Source organism: Fundulus heteroclitus, chromosome 16 (genome assembly GCF_011125445.2).
Source record: "Fundulus heteroclitus isolate FHET01 chromosome 16, MU-UCD_Fhet_4.1, whole genome shotgun sequence".
NCBI classification, from domain to species: domain Eukaryota; kingdom Metazoa; phylum Chordata; class Actinopteri; order Cyprinodontiformes; family Fundulidae; genus Fundulus; species Fundulus heteroclitus.
In genome coordinates, this window is record NC_046376.1 from 20,890,004 (window position 1) to 20,912,880 (window position 22,877).

The 22,877-nt window shown below is 40.3% G+C and overlaps 1 protein-coding gene across 8 annotated transcripts in view; it reads left to right on the forward strand.

The window, feature by feature from the left end:
* The window catches only part of sun1 (Sad1 and UNC84 domain containing 1), a 37,290-nt gene that overhangs the window by 10,675 nt on the left and 3,738 nt on the right, over positions 1–22,877 (forward strand). For 6 of the 8 annotated variants that reach the window (XM_012868372.3, XM_012868306.3, XM_036148023.1 and 3 more), the window contains 20 exons: positions 7,799–7,987; positions 10,741–10,988; positions 11,111–11,374; positions 11,504–11,638; positions 11,792–12,004; positions 12,841–12,924; positions 14,713–14,823; positions 14,964–15,083; positions 15,178–15,271; positions 16,046–16,104; positions 16,549–16,733; positions 17,010–17,288; positions 18,992–19,084; positions 19,233–19,324; positions 19,437–19,581; positions 19,686–20,000; positions 20,104–20,188; positions 22,213–22,328; positions 22,436–22,603; positions 22,705–22,797. In XM_012868372.3, coding sequence (XP_012723826.2) covers positions 7,872–7,987; positions 10,741–10,988; positions 11,111–11,374; positions 11,504–11,638; positions 11,792–12,004; positions 12,841–12,924; positions 14,713–14,823; positions 14,964–15,083; positions 15,178–15,271; positions 16,046–16,104; positions 16,549–16,733; positions 17,010–17,288; positions 18,992–19,084; positions 19,233–19,324; positions 19,437–19,581; positions 19,686–20,000; positions 20,104–20,188; positions 22,213–22,328; positions 22,436–22,603; positions 22,705–22,797 — 3,015 coding nt within the window. In that variant the 5' untranslated portion in view covers positions 7,799–7,871. The remainder of the gene's footprint in view (positions 1–7,798; positions 7,988–10,740; positions 10,989–11,110; positions 11,375–11,503; positions 11,639–11,791; positions 12,005–12,840; positions 12,925–14,712; positions 14,824–14,963; positions 15,084–15,177; positions 15,272–16,045; positions 16,105–16,548; positions 16,734–17,009; positions 17,289–18,991; positions 19,085–19,232; positions 19,325–19,436; positions 19,582–19,685; positions 20,001–20,103; positions 20,189–22,212; positions 22,329–22,435; positions 22,604–22,704; positions 22,798–22,877) is intronic. The other 2 variants (XM_036148022.1, XM_021319518.2) reach the window with 2 other exon arrangements.

The following is a 22,877-nucleotide window of genomic DNA, read 5'->3' on the forward strand; positions in this document are numbered from 1 at the left end:
TTTGGTAAATCAAATGTTTTGCATTGTTTCGAAGTCCAAATATCAAGTAGCTGATAAAAAGGCAGACTTACAGGTATTTGTTGATCCTTGCCTTCTAAAAGCAGGTAAAGCCAAGCTGTTATGGCCTGTAAGAAACGTTTTTAAGGCAATTTTAAAATATACCACGTCATGCAAACTCTTTCCAAAACAGAAACGGCAACAAGATGGAAGTAAACAATGGTCATCAATATCCGCCCGGTTGATCTGATACCAGTATGAAAAACGACCAACATGCCCGATACCGATGTTAATGTTGATATATCATGCATCCCTATCAGGGTTTTCGCCAGCACATTTCAGAATAACACACTTGCCGTATACTGTTACGCTGAAAAAACAAATCCTGCATATGATGTGCCAGTCAATCAGCCGGTGATCCAAACCTTCCAATTTCCCTTGATCCACTCTGAGAAATCATAACATCTGGACCCTTGATCAATAAATGCATCAAAACTGTAAATTCCCACCCTTTTTAGTCTGTGAACACAATCAGCAACTAGAATGTCCTTGAACGCTTTTTTTTACAGTCTAGAAAAATTAGTTGTAAATCTTTGGGACTTTTACATTTATGATTTAAAGAAGTTTTTTTTTTTTTACGTTGCTTAATTTTTCTTGTCTAACTTTAATTCTGTCGCTTTGAAATTGGTCAAACAAAAGATTGTTTACAAGTTCAATCCTTGTACTGACGACAGCCCTCTTTCAGACGTTTCATGGCAATCAATGGCTTAATAAAAATGACAGCAAGTAAAACTGAAATGTCACAATCATGTCATTCTTCTGCCTTTCCACTGCCGCCACACAAACACGCACAACTGGTTTCACACTGAACCCCAAAGCACACAGTTAACCTTTATGGTCAAGAAAAAGTATTCGACTGATAATGGGCCTAGAGACAGGGAATGTAGCTTCACATCAGCCAGAAAAACAGGCTGACTGCACCCATGTTCCACAGAAAACAGGTGTGTGCATGTGCGTGCAGACAATCCATACAGAGGGTGCCGTCATATTTTATGATTGCAGAAGTGGGTTAGTGGGGCTGGGGCTTCTGGATGGTGTCTCGCTTTTTTTTAACCCTCATACTTGAACTGTAGTGATTGAGTTATCTAAAGAAATCAATCACAAACTAAATTACCAGTTGCCTTTAAGTAAATAATAGAACTACAAGATATATATAAAGGTAAAGAGGATTTAATTCATCCTGCTGGCTATATTTCTTCCCCAATTGTGAGGCAAATGCGGCATTGTTGTTGTTGAGGTCTGCAGCTACATCGAGCTGCAGCTCAGACTAGTCTGTTTCAGCTGGACAGCTGTTGTGCTCTCTGTCGCTCCAGTTGTTTACCATGTGCTTCAAGCGTGCTTCAATACATGCACTGCTGCTCAAGTGGCAAGCAAATGACAGCTGCTGTGTTCAGGAAAATAGGGAGCCTTTAACCTTGATATTTTCAACAGTTATTACTTTTATTACAGTTGTATTTGCAGATTGTGCATCTCATCCACCTTCTATTCAAAATTGACAACCTTCTCTGTCCCTGCTGGAGTACACAAGGCCTGATGTTGCCATCGTCATGTTTCAGGGTCAGGAAGGTCTATTTAGGGCGGTGTTATTTTTTCCAACAAATTAAGTGTTTTTTGCTTGTCGGTCAGAAGAACGTTACATTTTTATCTAATCTTGGCAAAACAATCTGTTCCTCACATTTGCTTTGTCCCTTACATGGCTTTCGGCAAATTGCTTATAGGACTTCTCACAGGCTTCTTTAAACAGTGGCTTACTCTTCCTGCTTTGTGGAGTGCTGGACAATATTGTTGTTGTTGTTGTTGTTGAGAAATTCTCACACCTGAGCTGTAGATTTGTGCAGCTTCTCCACAGTTACCTGGGGTATCTTGGTTGCTTCCCTATTTAATGCTCTCCTTTCCCACTCAGTCAGTGCAGATGGATGTCCAAGTCTTGGTGGGTATGCAGCTGTGCAATACTCTCTCCATATGCAGATGATGCACTGAAGAGCGCTCCATTAGGTGCTGTTTACTCACTACTTCTGAAAGCAACTGATTGCACTGCCGTTCGTATCGGGGTATCAGCGTAAGGAGGCTTTTTAATTCTCAGATTTTATTTGTAGAAATTAAACGGTTGTGAATACGTTTGCATGGCACTTAAAAACCTGGCTTGTATATTTGTGTGTCAGAGCATCTTTCTTCCTGATGGGGTATCTGTCCACCTACTGATCCGTCTTTCCGAGTTGAGGATTAGTTTGTAGTCGTCTCCATAGCAGCCACAGCAATATGACGTTGGTTATTGTGGCTTAGTGCGGGTGAGGGAAGGACGTTTATGTGCTGTCAGTGGGAGGGAAAATGAGGCCCGGCCTGATTGATCCTAATCACAAAGCCACATCCTTCCCACCCAGAGATGGTTGGATGGAAATTTGTATACTCTCTGTTTGGCTCCAAAGTCCACTTTCCTTTGCCCTTTACTAAATATAGGCTGCAATATATTGTGCAAAATACTTTCTCTACTTAATGACAGTCAGCAGGAAGTGTTTTTTTTTTGTTTTTTTTGTTTTGTACTCAGTTCTAGCTTCCTCCTCAGTGTTCTCCCAAAAAATAGATGTCTGAAAATAAACTAATAATTTCAGTACAAATGCCAGGGGGACTATGGTGTTGCAGTACTTCATCCAAATTGCAACATCGCCCCTCTGAAATGTTCATCTTTTGGCACAGAAACGTCAGCTTATGAAATGTCTATGTAATGCTTTCTGAACTGAGTGAAAAAGTCACTAATCCAAATTTAAAAATACAGTTTCCCACTGAAGACCATTTACATTTCCCATCTTTGGGTTCTTGTACACGGGTTGGAGTCTATGCAGTGTGACCTGCTCAAAAGCCAGAACTGCAACATGTTTGTGTGTCTGGCAACTCTGTATTTTAAAAAAAATTCTTTCCCTGTTGTGTTTACTTGTGCGTGTGTGAGGTTTAAAACTTTTCTGGCAAGCTTTTAACAGAGCTTTTGTAACCATGCTGTGGTTTTTGCTGCAGAGATTTACAACCCACATGGTTCCTATAATCCCAGTCTAAAATAAATGTGTGTGTATCTCACAAATGGTAGCCAGAGTTTGTGGGGTAAGTGTTCCAACGGAGCTGACTGCAGTTTACTCACTCCCACCTAAAGGATCATCTCAGGTCATTCTTTTGGACAGCAATGTGTTGGGTTGAGTATTTAGCAAGCAAGGAAATCAGCGACACGCTCTCTGGATACATCCTACAGACATCACAAGGTTCCCCTTTAATTCAGTTAAAATAGCAGCTGCTGGGAAAGCCACACTTTTGGGAAAACAAGTTAAGTTCTTGCTGTTTCTGGGAAATGCCGTTATGATGAACTACTGTAAATCAGTCTCTCCATGGCTGTTGCTTTGACTCCTCAGACAGACACTTTCCAAACACTTCGGACGCTTTCAGTACATTGGACCAACAGCTGAAATCCAAGCACTCAATGCAAAACATTTTTATAGTATTGGTTGTTGATGGTTATATTATGCACAGAGGGCCTGCACAGTATGAAACAAATATGTGGTCATTGCATTATTATGATTTGTGCACTGTGCTGTGTTAATAATGCAAATTTCTGTTGGAATGCAATGGTTGTTTTGTTTTGGATTATAGTGCAAGTATCAGAAATCCCTTTTGCTTGCCGGTACTATGGTCAGGCAGTTGAATGGAATCTCACTGCAGTCACCCCTGATGGAAGCATCACAACAACAGATGAGCTGAGTGAAGAACTTCTCTGAAGCATTTGCAGCCCTAATGTACAGCGTGATATACTGCGTTTGGGCTGGGCGATAATTCAATAACAAAATAGGTATATTGATAGACGTCTGGTGCAGTTGGGGGAAATACAGAGTCAATACAAAGTTCAACAGAGGAACAATTTTCCTTCCTTTTGCATTCTAGCCTATCATGTAGGTTAATACTAGTCATTACATCCTCCCAGCCAATCACAAGCGCAGACCCAGAAATGCTCGTCAACAAGCCCCGTCCCCTTCAAAAAGTTCAGAGAGCATGTGTTAAACTTGCAGTATTGGCAAACATTTGGTAGAAAAAAGGGTTGAGTTTGAATTCACTGTTGATGCTCTATATTCAAAAACAGATCATTGAGCAACAGCATAAAATGACCAGAGCTGCACTAGAAATGTTTAATTTTTTGATCATTATCGATCAATATGATTTCTATTTTATCAATATACCGGTATGTTTTTTTTTCCTACATCTTCCAGCCTTAGTTTGCGTTAAGGTAGCTTTACTGTTAATAGTTTTAATTTATTCCTTGACTATCTGGAAAACATCCATGCATTTACCATTAAATAACTTGTTTTTGTCTGGTTTCTAGACAAAACCCAGAAAATAATTATCACACACATAAGTTAGCTAGAAAGTCCATCTGAATCAAGTTTAGTTGTTACAAAATCCTAATAATGATGTAATTTATACTATTAATCAATATTATCAGACAGCATAGTCATAGTTGCTTGGCTTATTTAATGATGATGACAACTTTGAAAACAAAAAGTGAGTGAAAGGGAGAAGTTTGGTTGTGCCCAGCAAAAGTGTGGGAAGATGACTTAAATCTATGTTGTTATGTAACATGAGATTCCAGCAAGCTTGTTATCAAGATGGGAATGTTTTGTCTTCTTTTCTTGCCTCTGAATCGACTTTGTCCATCTCTATTTTTATCTCCAATGTGGGCTGTGAATGTCGCCTGGGAGAAAAGCGACGCACAAATCAACCTGGAGATTGAGAGCAAATGAAGAGTTTGCAAACTAATTAAATTCTTCTCAGGCTTTCCGAGGAAACCCGAGCTAGCTTTATACAATTGTTGTAGTCTGACTTGCTCTTTGTTTAGAGAATCCCATAAAGAGTATTGATGATTGGGTGGCTCAGCGAAAAAAGGGGTATATTCTGTCTGTTTAAAGGATTATATGTGATAGCCTAACAGAAAGTAGCACACAGTTTCATGTTATTCTGTTTTAGTGTGGGGTGCACATGCATTCAGCCCCCTCTACTTTGATATTTGTAAATACATTCGGGTGGATCCTATTGACTTGAGAAGGCTCCTACATAATGGAGTCCAATATAAATCCGACCACACACCCAAATCCATTGAACACAACTGAATCTTTAGGTGTGTTGGACTAAAGACGCATCTAAAGATTGCAGGACATTGGTCCTCGAGGACTGGAGTTTAGAAGCCCTGATTTAGATCAAAGCATATTTATGTGTCAGAACGGCCTAGTCAAAGTCCTGACATTAATTCAAGTAAGAATCTGTTCCAAGACTTTCAAATCGTGTTGGTTTATTACATAAAGTCCCAGATTGAAGTTTATTGTTGCAATGTGACAAATTATGAAGAAGTTCAGTATGTATAAATACTTTTGCAGAGCTGTATGTTAATGTTTGTTTGTGGCCGCAGGCTACACAAATAAGACACATTTGTTTATCACACAGCCCTGCCCTCTAACAGTGCTTCCATACCAGGGACATTCATGACCTGCCGTTATTCCCAAACAGTTTTGTGGGTTCCTTTATACACATGGATGTGTGTGAGTTAAAGAGTTGTTTTACCTCAGGATGAAACTTCGGTTATTTACAGTTTTTGCTACAGACAAGACTGACTTTTTTTTTTTTTTTTTTTTTGCTGCAATAACATTGCAAGAAAGATATACAAAAAACAAACCTATCCATTAAAAAGGATACCTTGGGGGCAGAAACACTCTAGCGCATGGGTCTTCAACGTTTTCCAGGCCGAGGACCCCCAAACTGATGGCGAGATGGAGCGGGGACCACCTAATTATATATATTGTATAAAATTGTGTTATATCAAACTGGTCCTATAGTGCCATGTGTAAATGTACCTTGTTATTGTGCATTCAGTTCTAAGATACTCAAATAATACACAGGTTCATATATTCATGTTTTTATTTTAAACATGTGCGAGGCACAGTGAGTAGGGTGGCCATGCCACTGCCATTTATAAACATAACATAACACAATAAACTGATACCTGCCAAGACAAACAATGTCTGTCAATTGCATGTAATCATGCATAAAGACATTTCAATCTAAAGACATTTCAATTAGTGGACAAAAATTGCAAGGGGGGGGGGGGGGGTATAAAAAAATGTCTAATCAACCAAAACTTTCGCGACCACCATGCAGTACCACCGCGGACCCCCTAGGGGTCGCGGACCCCCTGTTGAAGACCCCTGCTCTAGCGTATACATTAAAAACATGAAAAAACAACTTCTGTTGGTGGGTCCCTGAGGACAATAGTAGATAAGGATGGCATACTATTGCATGGCCGGTAGCGTTGTTTGGTATACTGGTAGTATACCAACTACCAAACATAGAACTGGTTTAATGGTACAACCAGAAGAAACAGCTTGTGTTTACACACATTTTTAAGCATAAAGGGGCGTTTAACTCCAATGAACAAGTTTCTCGCACAAAAATGCTAATGTGTGAAGAATTTCGATTCCTTTTTTTTGGTTATTTGGTCTTCTGAACAGGTAACTTCAATGCAACACCCAGGACAGGGAACAGGTCCTGGTTTTGTTTCCTCAGAGGAGACAGTTGGTTGAGCAGGCAGGAGGCAGACCCAAGACAAAAACACTTAATTGGCACATAATCAGGGTGCGTAATCCCCAAGTTTTATTTCCAGACGGTGTTGCAGAGACAGAACCCTGCATCGATGCATTTATGCAGGAATTTACTGCCTAGTTAGCTTGTGCAGCATAGTGTCGTTGCTGCGCACGCTCACCGACTTGTGTCCAGACCATAAACCAGGCAGCTGTAATGTAAACAGTGAGCTCTACAAATGATTCTTTCATTTGCTCAAAGGCTTATTGTAGTTTCAACCCTCTCAATATGTAATCTTTGTTTTACTGTTGCAACAATAGAACATTAAAATTTCATATTTCTATTAGCGCTGCTCTGTATTCAGCAGCTAAGAGGAACTAATTATTAAGAGTTGTTGCAGATGTTGCCTGTTAGTCATGCCTGAGTGTTGGCATTGAAGGCCTACTCAGTGGGGTGGGTGTGGCCCTCTGAGTCACAGTAAGGCATGGCACTGAACATTCACAGCATATTTCCTCATAACGCAGCGAGCTGAGTATATCTCTCCTCGTGCATAGCAAAGGATGTTTACGTTGTATATCTGCCTTGATTTTTACTTTCTTTTTCTTTTTGCATGTCCTGTCTGGCTGTGTAGCACTAAGAATTGTTTTCTTAAAGAGAGTCCAACAGATTTATTTTCACAAGTGGGGCATTACTGCTTTTTCTATAGTGCTGGGTTTCATATATGCAACAAAACCTTGATTGGATGTTATTTTGGGATTTCAAGTTCAATGGACACAGAAAAGGTTTGGTTTTTGCTTTCAGAGACAGATTCTCCCTGTGTGTTTTTTCTTTTTCCCCATGTGAGTGAGTCATTTCCTGTGAGGAACAACCCAGCAGCATGAGAGCACTATAAAAAGCCTGTGTTTGTTTTCATCTCAGAAATCTCTGACAGAGAGATGTTGAAGATAAGGAACGAGACATTTAAAATGTAGGATATGCTTTGTCAGCTGAAACCTGTGGACTTTCAAGTTAGAAATAAGTAATTAAGAGAAGCAATCCATCCTAGGTGTGCTGCCTCATGACTGGTTTTGTTTCGTTTTGTTATTTTTGGCAAACATTCTAACACTCGTTCTTTCTCCGTCTCTCACTTTTCTCCTAGTTCAAGTTACTCAACTGCAGCTTTAGAGTTTGAGAAAGAGCACCAGATTGCCCCTGTGTACGAGTCGCCCAAGATGTCGCGGCGGAGCCTGCGTCTGCAGAACAGTGCCAGTCATTACGGCACCGAGAGTGGAGCCGATTACTCCCAGAACCACACCAGCAGTTATATCGGCACCAGGAAAGAGACACGGTTAGTTTTGTTGTCATCACTTTCTCTCTGAATTTGACAAGCTGCATTGCCAAACACTGGTTTTGCCTTTTAGAGCATGGCTGTACGAGAACTTCCGCATTTTACAACCCCAGTAAAAGTATTTGAATATTTTAATATCCACTGTTGTTGAATTTATTGCTGTTACTGTGAAAACTCACACGTTAACTTGGATTGTTTACCATCTTCTTTTTCACCTAATAGGTCATTTTACAGTAACATAACTGTATAGTTTTGAAGTGGCACTAAATGAAGCATGATTCTACAAGTATGAAAAGTTCAACATGCATTTGTATTCACCCCCTCCCCCCTTTCACTTTGATACCCCTAAATAAAATCCAGAATAGCTAACTGCCTTCAGAAGTCACCTGATTAGTAAGTAAGAGTCCATATGTGTTTGATTCCAACCTTATAAAGACCTGGGAAGTTTAAGGTTCAAGGATTCTTTTTTGTCCCTATTGAGCCATTTGTATTACAGCTCGCTACAATTAAATAATTAAACAATTAAATAACAATCACTCAGACACACACAAAACAGCAGGTTAACCAATTGTTCAGCTGCAGGGATAAATTGATATTTTAGTGTTAGTCCTACATTTTGGCAGGGCGTACCTAAGGCCCGAAGGTGGAAGCAGGAATTTACCAGCTAAGGGGTGGCTCTGATCCCCAAGGATAGGAAGTGGTCGGTGATTATGTTAACATGACATCCATTAGTGACGCACTCCCCTTTAATGGCCTTTAGGGAAGAGTAGAAATCTAAGAGAAGTCTCTTTTAAAGTTGGTGAAAGGCTGTATAGGTGAAAGAAGAAAGTTGTGGAATCTCTGGTTGTGTGAGACCTTTACTGTTTTGGCTTAAATGCACATCATCATTAAACATATACAGAAACATGGTGGTGGCATGTTCTCCGTAGTGTGTCTGGGCTCTCCCTTAGAGATAGGGGACCTTTTTCAACCAATATGATCAGCCCTGCAATAGACTGGCAACATGTCCAGGTTGTACCCCGCCTCTCGCCCATTGACAGCTGGAGATAGACACCAGCACCCCTCACGACCCCATGAGGGATAGACGTGTTAGAAAATGGATGGATGGATGATAATGGCATAATCACGAAAGTGACCTTCCGGCTCAGACATTAAGCGGGTGGCATTATTTATTTTAAATCCCAAAATCTTCCACCCTACAGTGGTAGTGTTTGGCTTTGACAACAATTTAATTTCTTTTCAAACTAGCGTTTCTCTGGCTCTCCCTCACCAGGCTCTCATTTTAACTTGTGTGAGCATGTGTCTATGTAACTGGTCTCTTTACTGATTAGCCGGTCACGCCTACCTGACACAAGCTGGGTTTCACCCACCTTATTTTTCCCCTCCCTCCCCGACAAGGCTGAGCGTGCTCGATGTTTGAGAGAACCGTAAGACGATCAGTAAACGTCCCGTCTGGAATAAAACCACTCGTTCAACTAACCTAACACGCTACCTGTTATTAGCTTATTAGCTAAGCGCTTCCTCCCACACCTCCCGCGAGCCACCAGACCACTGCTGCCAGGATTAACTCATTTTATATGAGAAACCCTGACAAGATTTAACCCCTCCCACACTGAGGAAACAAGAAGGGAAGGGTGAGCAAACACCAATACACCGTACTGAAACCTTTTTCTTATACCATCTCAGAGAGAGGAGACGGAAACACAAGGGGAAAAAAAACAAGCATGCATACGCAAATTGTTGCCCTTATTTTAATTAATCATGTGATTAAAATTTATAGTACGATTAACTGATTTATTGCAACAGACCTGCGAATACCCTTAATAATGGTTCCTAAATCTCGGTTTTACCAAATGGAACAAAAAGCTGACAAAGCAGGTTTTGAAATGATGTGAAAAGTGAGTTCAGTAGGATGGGACTCCTTATAAATATCCTAACTTAGACTTAGACTTAGACAAACTTTATTGTCATTTTGTATGCACAGAGTGAGTACAGAACAAAATTTCGTTTGCATAGAGCTTGAGAATTTGAGTGAATTGCAGTGGATTTCAGAATAAAGTAACTTTGCATATGATACTAAAGTTAAACATGCATTCCTTGTTCATTTTTAGATGCCAGTGATATCTGGTTTAAAACCATCCATCCATTTTCTAACACTCCTATCCGTTGTGGGGTCACGAGGGATGCTAGTGCCTATCTCCAGCTGTCTGGCTTAAAACAAGTTAGCTGTAATTTTGATTATTTCTGTGTTTTATTTGCATATTTCTTCCAGGAGTTATTTTAAGTGAAAGTGCTAAAAATTCAACCTGATCAGACTTAGAAAAAAAAATCGAACTCAAGACAAAACCTAATCTCTAGTTGTTGGGGAGAAGGAAAAGATCATTGTATCTTGTTGGAGAAAATTTGTTTTATTCAACATTTTCACATCCTAGAAGCTGTTGCTCATGGACACACTGCATTGTCGATGTTGCATGTAAACATTGTGCACCGGTGAAATGGTCTCTTTTAGGAATTTCTCGGGTTTGGGTTTAATAATCAGAGCATTAGTCAAAAAAAAAACATCTTATTTATACATCTTGTTGTTCGGTTAGTGTGCACATGGTCTTTAAAGTCGTCCTTTATTGTACAGCTAATTATTTTACTTGATGGCTGATCTGTTTGAGAGTTTTAATGCTCTCAACATGCCTCAGATTCATACTTGCAGCTTAGTGCACAGCTCAATCTCTCTTTTTTTTGTTATTTTGCTTTTCTAGGACGGCGCGAAGCAGAAAGCAGCAGTCCATGTCGAGCTCTGTGTCGTTATCCCTGAGCCAAATCGCTACGCCAAGACAAACCCTGTCCTTCTCGGCTGCGAGTACCCCGATCGACAGCAGCAGCACATCTCATGAAAGCGTCAGAACGTCCGATGTCTCACAACTCGCATCAACTCACGATCAGTCTCTCCTGAGGCAGCGCAGAGTAACCACCACCACCACTACTACTACCGTGGATGGACAGTGGGGTGAGTTTAATTGCAAAGACATTTTGAGACCTCTGTCTTGTCAAAAAAAAAGCTGCAATTATCAATGAATCTTTTATTTTGAGAATCAATTTGATTAATCTTGTTTGGCCGTCCTCCTCCAGGGCAGCGCTCTGACCACAGCTCATCAAACATCAATGGAGATGCCAGCACTGCGAAGTCCCACGCCTCGCTCCCTAATGGCTACATCTGCAAAGATTGCTCGTTTCACTCTCAGAATACGGACTCCCATATCACACGGTCATCATCGGCGTCGTTATCATCATCGTCCTGCCAAGCAACAGAACTTTCCACAGACGCCCTCTCTTCCGTATCCTCACCTTACACAAGTATTTATACCAGAGACAGGAGTCGAAGGAACAAGGCGGGTGAGGAAAATACTTTTTCACAGTTGGGAATTTGTACGTGAAACTTTTAATTTGATGGTTCAAAGCCAGTATGACCTTATCCTCTGTGATGAGGATTAAATGTTAACCAATAGCGCTTTCTCCCTCCAGGTGTCCTGACGTCAGTATCTAACTCATGTGTGCGCTACAGCAAGAAAGCCCTGGCCCCCATTGTGTCCTTAGTCTCCATTCTCTACAGCAGTTTGGTCTGGCTGGGTACAAGGACCAGGAGCTCAGCAGGAAAAGGTATTCTGATTATTTGTTGATAATTTCCCAATCAATCCTTTATTCTCCAAGTCTGATCTTCTGATCACCCTCCTCTATTTCTGATTAATTCCACTCTCCCAAAAGTTGAAGGGCTATGGACACATTCTTGAATAACAATGCTTGTGTGGACAGGGGTGTCAACCGGAGTGTGGACAGGGGTGTCAACAGGGGTGTCATCAGATGTGAGAACAGGAATGTCAACAGGAGTGTCAGCAGGTGCCCAAGCCTCATTCTCAGACTCCTTGAGACAAGCGTGGTCCTCTAGTTTGTCCAAACTTTGGCTGTTTAAGCAGACAGCTCTCCACAGGATGATGGGCTCCAAGGCTTATGGCTTTGAAGAACAAGGTATCTGCTGTTTCCTCACCGGAGAGTGGTTTAAAAATCACAGCTCCAGACTTCTACTGCTGCTCGTCTTCTAATGAACTTTTTTCTAAACCTTTTTACTGTTTTGTTAAAAAAGATACAAGCCTCCTTAGGAGTTGTCTGCTTTCTCACAAACTGGATGTGCCTCTGAAGAATGTCCTCTCTCTTTCTCTCTTAGTCGATGCAGCTTTCACTTTCACACTTCATTCTGTTTTTGAAGGGGGAAGTATACTGGAAACGAAATGAATACCCATACCGTTATTTCAAAATGTCAGACACCACCACACACGTGTTGCACTTCTTACTTATGTCAAACAGATTGTGAGAGCAGAGACTCACTTAAATTACCCTTTAAGGAGAACTTAACCACTTCTTGAAGAGAACAAAACTCTTTTAACCGTAAGAATTTCATTATTTTGGTCTTTTTTTAAAGAAGCCCTCAAATTTGCTGCCCATAGCTTATAAACTTTATTTGCTCTAAACATTTGGCTGTAGTTTCTATATATAAAAGGTTCTATTTCTATCCAGTATATTCCCTAATTATATTTTTTCCACAGATGCAGAGATGCATTTGCTCTGATGTTTCAGTTTCACTACTTTTATTTTTATTCCCGTTTCTAGCTGGTTCTCCTTTGTATTTTCTTCACTGGTTTTCATATGTCTATAGTTTATCTACTTTCTGTCTTCTCAGTAAGAGCAAAATTTCCTCTACAGTTAAATTGTTGGTATGATGGTTTCTTCATCTTGTCCTTGGGTTTTCTCCATGATTTTGTAAAAACGTTCGATATACAAATGAATCTGTTATTTGTGTGTTGCAGGTCACTCAAGCTTCTGTGGAAGCATGAACGTGAAGGATTTGGTGACTGAAGAAACATCACATCTTAATCTCAATGGTTCCCTGTGTAAGCACACACACCACATGTTCTCTTTCCTCTTTGTCTACGATTCCTCATGTGCAGCTTTGATTGACAAAGTCAATGATATGCGTGCCCCGTGTAAGGATCAGTGGGCAGAGGTTGTGTGAACTGCTTTAACTTCTCAGCAGCCTGTTGAACTTCATGACCTGCAAAAGTGAAGCCAGATCTTACTAATTCATGATTTTCAGACATTTAAAGCTTCATCTTAAAACTGATCAAACTTTCTAATTAATTACATACTCCATAGTTAATGGATACAGCTTGAAAACAAAAAGAAACAGAAGTAATGTGAGGTTAAGCAGTTTTTCCAAGATCTTCAAAGAAATCAAACAAACACAAATCAAAGGGAAAGTAAAGACTTTTTGATACTTTTTTTTCCCTAAGTATCAAAATGGTAAATCTAAATGTTTACAAAACTAATACTATTGAATTAATGTGTCCCTGCTACTGTTGAGGTAAATACTAAATAAGATACGGTAAACAAATTATGAAATACTTTTCCAAAGACAAAGGCTCATATGATGTATCCGTTTGAATGTCAAATGGAAACTTATTTTAATATGGGCTTTTATAACAGATTTTAACTGAACATTAGAAAGGAAAACAAAAGAAAAACCGGGTAATCTCAAAGTTTTAAATCCACCAGGATAAATCGCCAGCGCTAGGCATCAGAACGCCAGCAACAGAATAGTGAAACATACTTAAATTTGGTCCGGTATGCCGTGCTTCACCTCTGTTTTCTGAACCGGGTTGGTTTCTCCAGACCTTTTCAGCACAAGACACCCAGGCTCCTGAGGCTCCTCAGTTGGGATTCAGAACCTATTGGTGTTATTATAAAAAGTTACAGAATGAGTGTGTCAATTAGACAAAAACAAAACGGTGACTTTATAAAGCATTAATGAAAAAACAGCTTTAATTAGTGTACCATACAAACAAAAATTCAGCCTAACTATCGTCCAAACTGGGGGATTTGTCCTGTTTCTATCTCTCAAAACCAACTTCTTGTATAGACTGACGGTTGCTGAGAGTTCGACTCTGTCTTTGCCTTTGAACCCAGCACAGCCTTGAGGAGTTCTCACCGGGGACCAATCAGCCAATCAGAAGGAGATTACGAAAATGCAATATATAAGGAAATATTGCACTAACAAATCTGAAATCCTTTGTGGCTTCTGAGAAACAAAACCTGTTCAGATATAGAGCATCAAAACTGCCCTTGACTGTAATGATGAGGGTTGTAATGTAAACTAAGTAGTTTGGAAGTATTTTGAGAAAGCCACTATGACGATTAAACTAAAGGTTCATTTTGACTAAACCATAAAATCCAACTGCGGGATGAATTGGACAGGAAAGCAAAGGGTCTCAGGAAGGAAAATCCACACGTCGATTCCTGCTGCAGAAAATAACCCAAAAAATGACTTGTGTCAGACATGCGGGCCAGTTGCTCAGACCACAACCCAAACCAATGTCACTTTTAAATAATTTGACGCCAAGCCAACGAGAAAAAGACAATAAAAGTGTGTTGTGTTTTCTTTTTAGAGAAATAGAGAAAGGTGGTTTTGTATATATATATTTTTTTTTTTACATTTCCATCCAGCTTTGCAGCACGTCATTGTATAATTTACTATAATTTGCAATAATTTGCTTGATTGTCATTCATATTTAGATATTGCAGAATGAATGACTTTATTCATGCAGCTTATTTTCTTTTTTTGTTTTTGTTTGTTTTTGTTTTTGCCTCCTGCTTGTCTGCTGTCCATCATTCCGGACACACAGGTGACGACTGTAAAGGAAAGCAGCACTCTGAGTCTCGCACCGTCGTCCTCACACAGACCTCTAGGTCACGGCGCTTGGTGGGGGCGCTGTGGAGCATCGTAGCTTATGCAGGTTAACTGAAGCTTCATCGTTTTTTTTACTGATCATTCCATGACATAGTTTTACATGTGCTGTGTTTTTGTAGTTTATAAGTTAGATTCCTTAAACAGCTGTAGATGTAATTGGTGAACCTTATTGATTTTGTCTGACAGGTTCCTGCCTGCTGCAGCCCAGTCACTGTGTGGTTGGAGCAGGTAAAGCTTTGGCTTCAGGAGTTACCACAGCAGCACAGAGGCTTGTCTCCTTCCTCTGGATGATCCTAGCAGCCCCAGGTAGATTCCTAGTTTTTGTCATTTTTAACCAATCATGGTTCTTACCCTCTTTTGTTTGATTGGTTGAATAATTTGTATTTTTCTGCATTTCTAGTAAAAGCAGGAAAGGGAGTGCTGTGGTTTCTTGCTAGAGGATGGTACCAACTGGTGTCTCTTATGTCTCTCCTCAACGTCTTCTTTCTGACTCGGTAAAAGCTTGCATATCACACACATTTGATACAGAAGCAGTGTGCAGGTCTGTGCTGTTCAGAGCTGTGACTCTGTGGAACAAACTGCCACATAACATCTTGACTGCTACTACGAAAGGCACATTTAAAACACTTTTAAAAAAAAATACTTTGTTGAAAGCCTTAATATTTGAATAATTGTGTAACAGATTGTACTGTAATGTGAAATAAGTTGAAATGTATAGTTGTTCTTATGATATGATCATTTGATATGTTTTGTGTATCTGTATAATTTTAAAAGGACCCCAGGAAGAGTAGCTGTCAAATTACTGACCGCTAATGGGGATCCAAATAAATAAACAATAAACAACAATAGTAACAATACATTTGCTGAGCTACATTTGACAGTGACTGATATAAAGTTTTGCTAAATTGCTGTCTCAGCTTTATATTTAAAAACAATTGATTCCCCCCCTTACAAAAATCGCAAATGTTTTTGTTTTTTTCCAGGAAATGTACAATAGTTATTTCCTGGTTATTTCCGAGTTATTTATTTATAGTTTCATTCATGTATTTTTAAATGCATACATATTTAATTTTTAATTATTTGCCTCAATAAAAACATTATATTAGATAGATAGATAGATAGATAGATAGATAGATAGATAGATAGATAGATAGATAGATAGATAGATAGATGGATGGATGGATGGATAGATAGATAGATAGATAGATAGATAGATAGATGGATGGATGGATGGACAGTAAAACTATTTGTGTGCTTCTGTGTTCCAGAATCCTTCCCCAACTCTGGAAGCTCCTGCTGCTACTTTTGCTTCTCTTACTACTTCTGCGTGAGTAACCCGCCCCCATTTTTTAAACGGATGGATCCTGTTTACTCAACTCAGCGCACGCTAAGATATGTGAATATTAGAACCAGCACAGATCTCTAGAGTCTGCAGTAAATCTGGCTGCAGATTCAGGTCAACCTTTCTGAGTCTTCGCTGTAGGTCAGAGATTCTCAGACAGTTTAGTATTTTTCTGCTGACGCATGCTGCATTTCAAATAAACGAAACTTTTATTATTAAGTGTTAACATTTAGTTGACCCTTCTTTAAAAGTTTTATTATGATTCAAAAATCTTACATCCAATTAATTATGTTTGCAACTCTAAATGTAAATATTCTGAATCTAAGATCTAAAATAAATGTCCATAAAGTTCAAATATTTAACCAAACAGAGTCAAACAATGTTAAAAAAGAGTAACATTTAACGTCTGTTTCATTTGTTCACCTGCAGTTTTCTGGTGGTGGGTTCCGTCCGCTGCTGCCTTGCTCGCCTACCTTCCAGCCATAAATCTCACCGAGTGGCGCTCCACATCTAGATTCGCCGCCTTCTCCAACCAGGCCGCTGTTCCCGCTGCTGTCTCTGAAACAGAGACGCCCATGGAGCTGGCTCATGTCACTCCAGTCTCCCAAGCAACAGTGAGTCGCCCCAAAAACTTATATACCCAATTAAACGTTCTTACAATCACAAGCTCCAGGATTTTATTATTGGTGTTTTATTTAACCAACCACCAGAAATTGGTTCATAATTGTAAAGTGGAAATGAAAGCATACATGGTTCTCAAATTTAAATAACGTTCAATCTGTTTGATTACATGTGCAAGCCACTGTATGTAGTAAGTTTATGAAAGGCTGACTATGAGTTAGATTTCAGATTGAAATATATTTATAATAATTTCCACTCTCTCTTCCCAGCCAATCCTTCCCCCAGTGACCGTCCACAGTAGCGTGGACTTGGAGCGTCTCGAACGTGTTGAGCGACAGCTGGCCTTGTTGTGGGAGAAAGTGCAGCAGGGAGACCAGAAGCAGGATCAGCGTCACAGCGATATTCTGGGTCTGTACGGCTCCCTGAGAGAGCAGCTTCACAGCGAGAACGAAAGGGAGAGCCTGGAGGTGTGGGTGGCCTCTCTGATGGAGCGGCGGCTGGGTGTGCTGCGAGGAGAGCTGGAGCAGGAGAGCACAAAGCAAGCACAGGTGGGTTTGATGAGCATTAACGTTTGGTCCTGACCAGCGTTGGTAGAGCTACTTTAAAACAAGTTATTATTAATAGTTACTGATTACTTCTTCAACAAAATTAACTGAGCTAGTATCGGGGTTACAACATTGTAAAAGTCATTACGAGGGAAAGTAACTTTCTGTTACTTAAATAAAAAATAAAAAAACTTGTTTAAATATGTAAAATAGTTCAGATCCCCTCATTATGGAATTTTAAAATGTTCAAATGTTTATTTTAAGACTGAAATTATGATGAAATAAATGAATGCTTAACAGAAGGAACTACAAAAAGGAAACACTGTGTGTTAATCTAAACTGTTATGTGATAACATGAAACAGCCGATCACATTAAATGTGTAATTGTAGATGCAATTATTTCCACATTTATTCTTAAAATAAAACAATAGATGTTTTGAAACTTTTGATATTTATTACACATCAACAGGATGCATCTTGCCATCAAATAAGTATAAAATTAAATCACCTTTGTCAAGCAGCATAGTGCAAATTAAACACACCAGTCTCATAATTTGGAAAGTTTAGAGGTGGATTCCATGGGTCAGACCTCAGGACCCCTGACCCCCGTTCGTAGAGACAAAACATTGCGTCATCTATGCCTCGGGTTAGTCTGCATTCCACTTGGTCAGTTTATTTTTCTTGTTTGTCTGGATAGTTCTTCTACATCAATAACTTTTCATGTGAGGTGGTCTTTAAAGACCCACCCTCCGTTTAAAGTATAACTCACTTGGATGTAAAGGCAAAACCCCGCCCCAGGCACATATTAAACATGCCACAAATGTGGGCGATCCCAAGACACGAGTGAGTGGGGGAGTTATAAGAAGTGCCTGTTGGTCAGGATGAGGGAAATTGACCTGTTGAAGCATGAGCTCCAGCAGAATACCCTTAAAGCAGCAATAAGCAAAATTTCAATATTTTAGTTAGAATGGACAAAAATAATGACGTGAAGTACTAAAGGTAATATTTCAGATGGACTATGGTATGGCTTCACACCGAAGCTCTCGGTGAACAGCTTCCACTCAGGACTTAGCCCCTCCCCACCCTCACCTGGGTTTGGGCTGTGTCTGCTAGCAGCAGCGCTGTTGTTCTTGGCGACTAGTTTTGTTGAACAATGTGATGTTGAGAGGGGATTTCTGAGGGTAAAGTTGCTTGTAGAAAAGCAGTTTGTTCCAGGGACTAAATGCCACTTATAGATTCCTGCCTTTTATCTCTTTGAGAGAAAAAAAAATTCTATAATTCCTTTTAAAAACACAACCTTTGAGTTATCTGGGCTTTCCACTGCTTCAATGTCTGCCTTGTTGTTTTAGGTGCGCTAACTGTGCGCATGTGTTTGTGTGTGAAAACCCACCCAAGCCTACCTCTGATTGGTTTATTCTGCCTATTTTACTCCTCAGCCAATCACAGCACTTAGGCAATTGTTTCACCCCTTTAGCTCCAGGTCAGATGAAGACAGCTTCAACCTTTAGTGTGCTGAATTATAGTAACGTGCCTGTGCTGAATTTCATTGTTGTTGTAATGAAGAAAAAAATAATTAATTACCCATTACTGAAAAAAGAAATGCTGGTTTATTTTAACATTGTTTTTCTCATCACTGGTCCTGACAGTCTAATGGGGAAACTAATGAGCGAGTGTGAAAATAAAGATGTAATCTCTTTGTTTTGCAGAGTTCAGAGCAGCAGAAACAACAACAGGAAAGTCAGGCCACACGTCTGGCTGATTTAGAGCTTCTGCTCAAGGCTTTGGCAACCAGGACTGAGGTATGCACAGCAGATTTCCTGCACCTCCACAAGACTACATTATGACAAATGAACACAGTGGATGGAGATTAGTTAACATGGAGAAAAAATAAGAAACTTTGAAACTTTGAGTGATCAAAATGAAATTGTTTTCGTGTTTTTGTTACAGGAGATGCAGCAGAAGCAACAGCAGTATGAGAACAAAAGGGAGGAGCGGGAGAAAGAGGCTTCTAGGTCGCCTGCAGTCACAGCTCCTGTCAGGTAGGCATAAGGAATAATTTAATCTGCAAACGCCTTAATTTGAATGATGCATGTTGGGGTTGACCTTTTTGTTACAAAGGTGTCTAATGTGTAGTTTCTGCTGTTTGTTCAGTGTGGGTGTGAAGCAGGAGGACCATGATGCCCTGCTGCTTGAGGTGCAGAGACTTGAAGCAGAGCTGAGTAAAATCAGGGGGGACCTGCAGGGCGTTGCAGGATGTAGGGGCAAATGTGAGCAGCTGGATGTTCTGCAGGAGACTGTAAGTAGCACAAACTTCCCAGCCACTTAGCCTTGCTCTTCAGTTGTCCAAACCTTCCTGACATCAATTATTTCCTGCTGTTCTTATTTTAAAATCTTCCTTAGATATCTGGGGAAGTGTCCTCGCAGTTGCGGAAAGAGCTGCAGGCTCTGTTCTTCGGCAGAGGTGCGTCAGCAGAGCAGCAGGGAGAGATCCCCGAGTCTCTGATCCACTGGCTGTCACAGCGCTACGTGAGCACACCCGACCTGCAGGCGGCGCTGGCCTCCATCGAACTGAGCATCCTGAAAAACATATCGCTGCAACTGGAGCAAAGTCGAGCCCAGACGCTGGGCGAGGCCGAGTCCAGAACCAGAAGCATCTTTCAGACAGTAACGGGGACGGTTCAGCACACCTCTACAACTGAGGGCTTGTCTGAGGAGGTGATGCACATACACCTTCTGCTGTTAGGATTCACATCTTGTATTTGTATGACATCAAAATGTGTTTGAGATTAACTTTTTTTTTTTGTCATTTACAAACCAGCACGTGAAGCTGATTGTTCAGAACGCCCTGAAGCTTTACTCCCAAGACCGGACGGGTCAGGTGGACTACGCCCTGGAGTCTGGAGGTAAGAAGGAAACCTGTTCATCCTGAGCTGGTATCCAGGTCAGTAGTTAAGTCTGGTTTGGTTTAAAGGGATTAGCAATCTAGCTGTTCTATAACTATGTAACGTATGTCTTACGTAATGAGGACGCGGGCATTAGACGAAGGTCTGCAGGGTATTAAACTGTTGTGAAGCAGCATGCCTCTGCTGTCTACTGGAACATTGTTCCTTGGTTATCCATTCATCCATTTCCTATACTTAGTTTCCTTGTACTCACTCTTAGGGGCAATGTAGAGAGTCCTAGTGGTCTAACATGGATATTTCTGGAGTGTGGGAGGAGGCGAGCGTACAGGGGGAGAACCCATGCAAGCAGGGAAAGCAAGCAAACATAATACAGAAACACCTCTGGCTGAAATTGGAAGCCAGGACCTTCTACCTGCAAGACAACAGCGCTGCCAGCTGGTTAGCACTGGTTATAGAGATGCTAATAATCTATTAATGATGCTCTGATGCTGATTCAGTCGTTGTTTTCCTTCCTCATATGTCCTGTCTCTAGAAACAGTCAACGTAAGGATTGACTCTTGCAGTCTTTATGACGGTGTCCCTGCAGTAGTTTAAATTAATTGATTTCATAAATGAATTGAATGTAAAAAGGAGCCTTTTCAGATTATTGAGGTCAGTTTTTATCAGATTTCTTTTAACACATTAGTTCAGGACAAAACACAGCAAAACATTCAAATAAAGAAATACTGTATATATTTTCTGTAACGCTATCTGCAATTTTATTTTTCAGCTACAATTTTTACCTATAGATGTTTTTTTATTTTCCAAGAAATTTTTTTAGACTTTAGACAGCTTTATTTGTCATTTTGTATGCACAACGTGTGTACAGAATTAAATTTAGTTTGCATACAGCTTGAAAACTCACAGTAAATTGCACTAATTTCAGGATAAAGATGCAGCAGCAATTTATGTAAACAATTTGAAATGTAAACAATGTAAAACAATGTAAACAATGCAGGGGAAATAGACAGTGTGCTATTCACGGATTACTTGTATTAATTACTTGTATTTAAAAGAGCCAGAGCTCTCTTTAGTTACTCTACTCATCCGATTTATAGCTGTGTCTGCAAAACGTCTTTACAGATACATTGGTTCAGGTTCAGGTGTCTTTAGACTTTAGTCCATTAAAACTTTTGTCACGAGTAGTAAAAAAAAAAAAAAAATCTACATCATCTTTAAAACTCCTTTTATCCACAGTTTATACTTATATTGTGGTAATACGGTTACCTGACTCTGCCAGATAGATTTGCTCCGCATATCCATCTGGAAACCTTCCGTTGAAGTAACTTTGGGAAGGGGCGAAAATACTGGTCAGCTGATTGGCCTATGTTGGTGATAGACGGGCCAAATGAACCAATCAGATTCGTCGTCGCTCTGTTACGAGCGACGACGAAAACACAACCACAAGCCAAGCTACTCTTGCTGCTGCAGGTAAAGGCTCGTTAGCTCAGCAGAGAAATACTCTGTAATTCCGATAAAACTTGCTCGATAGCCACGCTAACGCTAGTTTCATCGGCTGAAGCCGCCATGTTGTTTAGACTGAACTGACGCGCTTCCCGTTGCGTCACACCTCAACCCGCCTCAAAGCCAACGCTGATTGGACGTTCGTTTGGTGAACGGCTCCAAATTTTCTTTAACGGAGAGTAGCCAGACTGATCTGCGAGTGAAATCTTGAAACCTCGCGAGATCAGGATGGTCTCACGAGGCTAGTAATACGGTGCTCTGCAAACATATTTATACCTGTTGAACTTTTGCCACATTACAACCTCAAGCTGGAGTGTATTTTATTGGAAGTCATAATTAGGTGCTTTTTTTGTTGGTTTGTAACATAACATAAAGATCAAGAGGTTTGAGTAATGTAGAAAGTCACAGCAGCCTATATGAGCATTTTTATACAACAAATAATTCAACATTTACATTTTTAAAAACCTTTTTCTGAAAAATCTGACCACCTAACCTTAACTTTGCTGATTTTGTTTTGTCAGGTGGTAGCATCCTCAGCACCCGCTGCTCTGAGACATATGAGACAAAGACGGCCCTCATGAGTTTGTTCGGCCTGCCGCTCTGGTACTTCTCCCAGTCTCCACGTGTTGTCATCCAGGTGAGCCCCACCTTCAGACATCCAGTGAAACCTATTTAAAAACCTATCAATAGCTGGTAAATTGCAGAATTTTGTCTTTGAAAATAAACCTGTACCCTTCCTTTCAGCCCGATGTATATCCTGGTAACTGCTGGGCATTTAAAGGCTCTCAAGGTTATCTGGTGATCAGGCTGTCCCTCAGGATCCTGCCCACATCCTTTGGTGTGGAGCACATCCCCAAGGCCCTCTCTCCAACAGGAAACATCACCAGTGCTCCACGCAACTTCACTGTCTTTGTAAGAAACACTGACCCGAAGCCTGAAATAACTGTGACATAATCAAATAGAAGTGCTTATGTCCTGTTTTGGCTTGTTTTTGATTTCTTTTCTCTCTTTAGGGTCTGGATGATGAGTACCAAGAAGAGGGAACTCTGCTGGGGCACTACATATACGAGGAGGATGGCGAGTCTTTGCAGATCTTCCCTGTTAAGGTAACTGTTTAAAAGCAACTTTCTAACCCTTTTAATAAAAACAAATCAGAGTTTCTAAGCTTTAAAAAAAAAAAATCTCA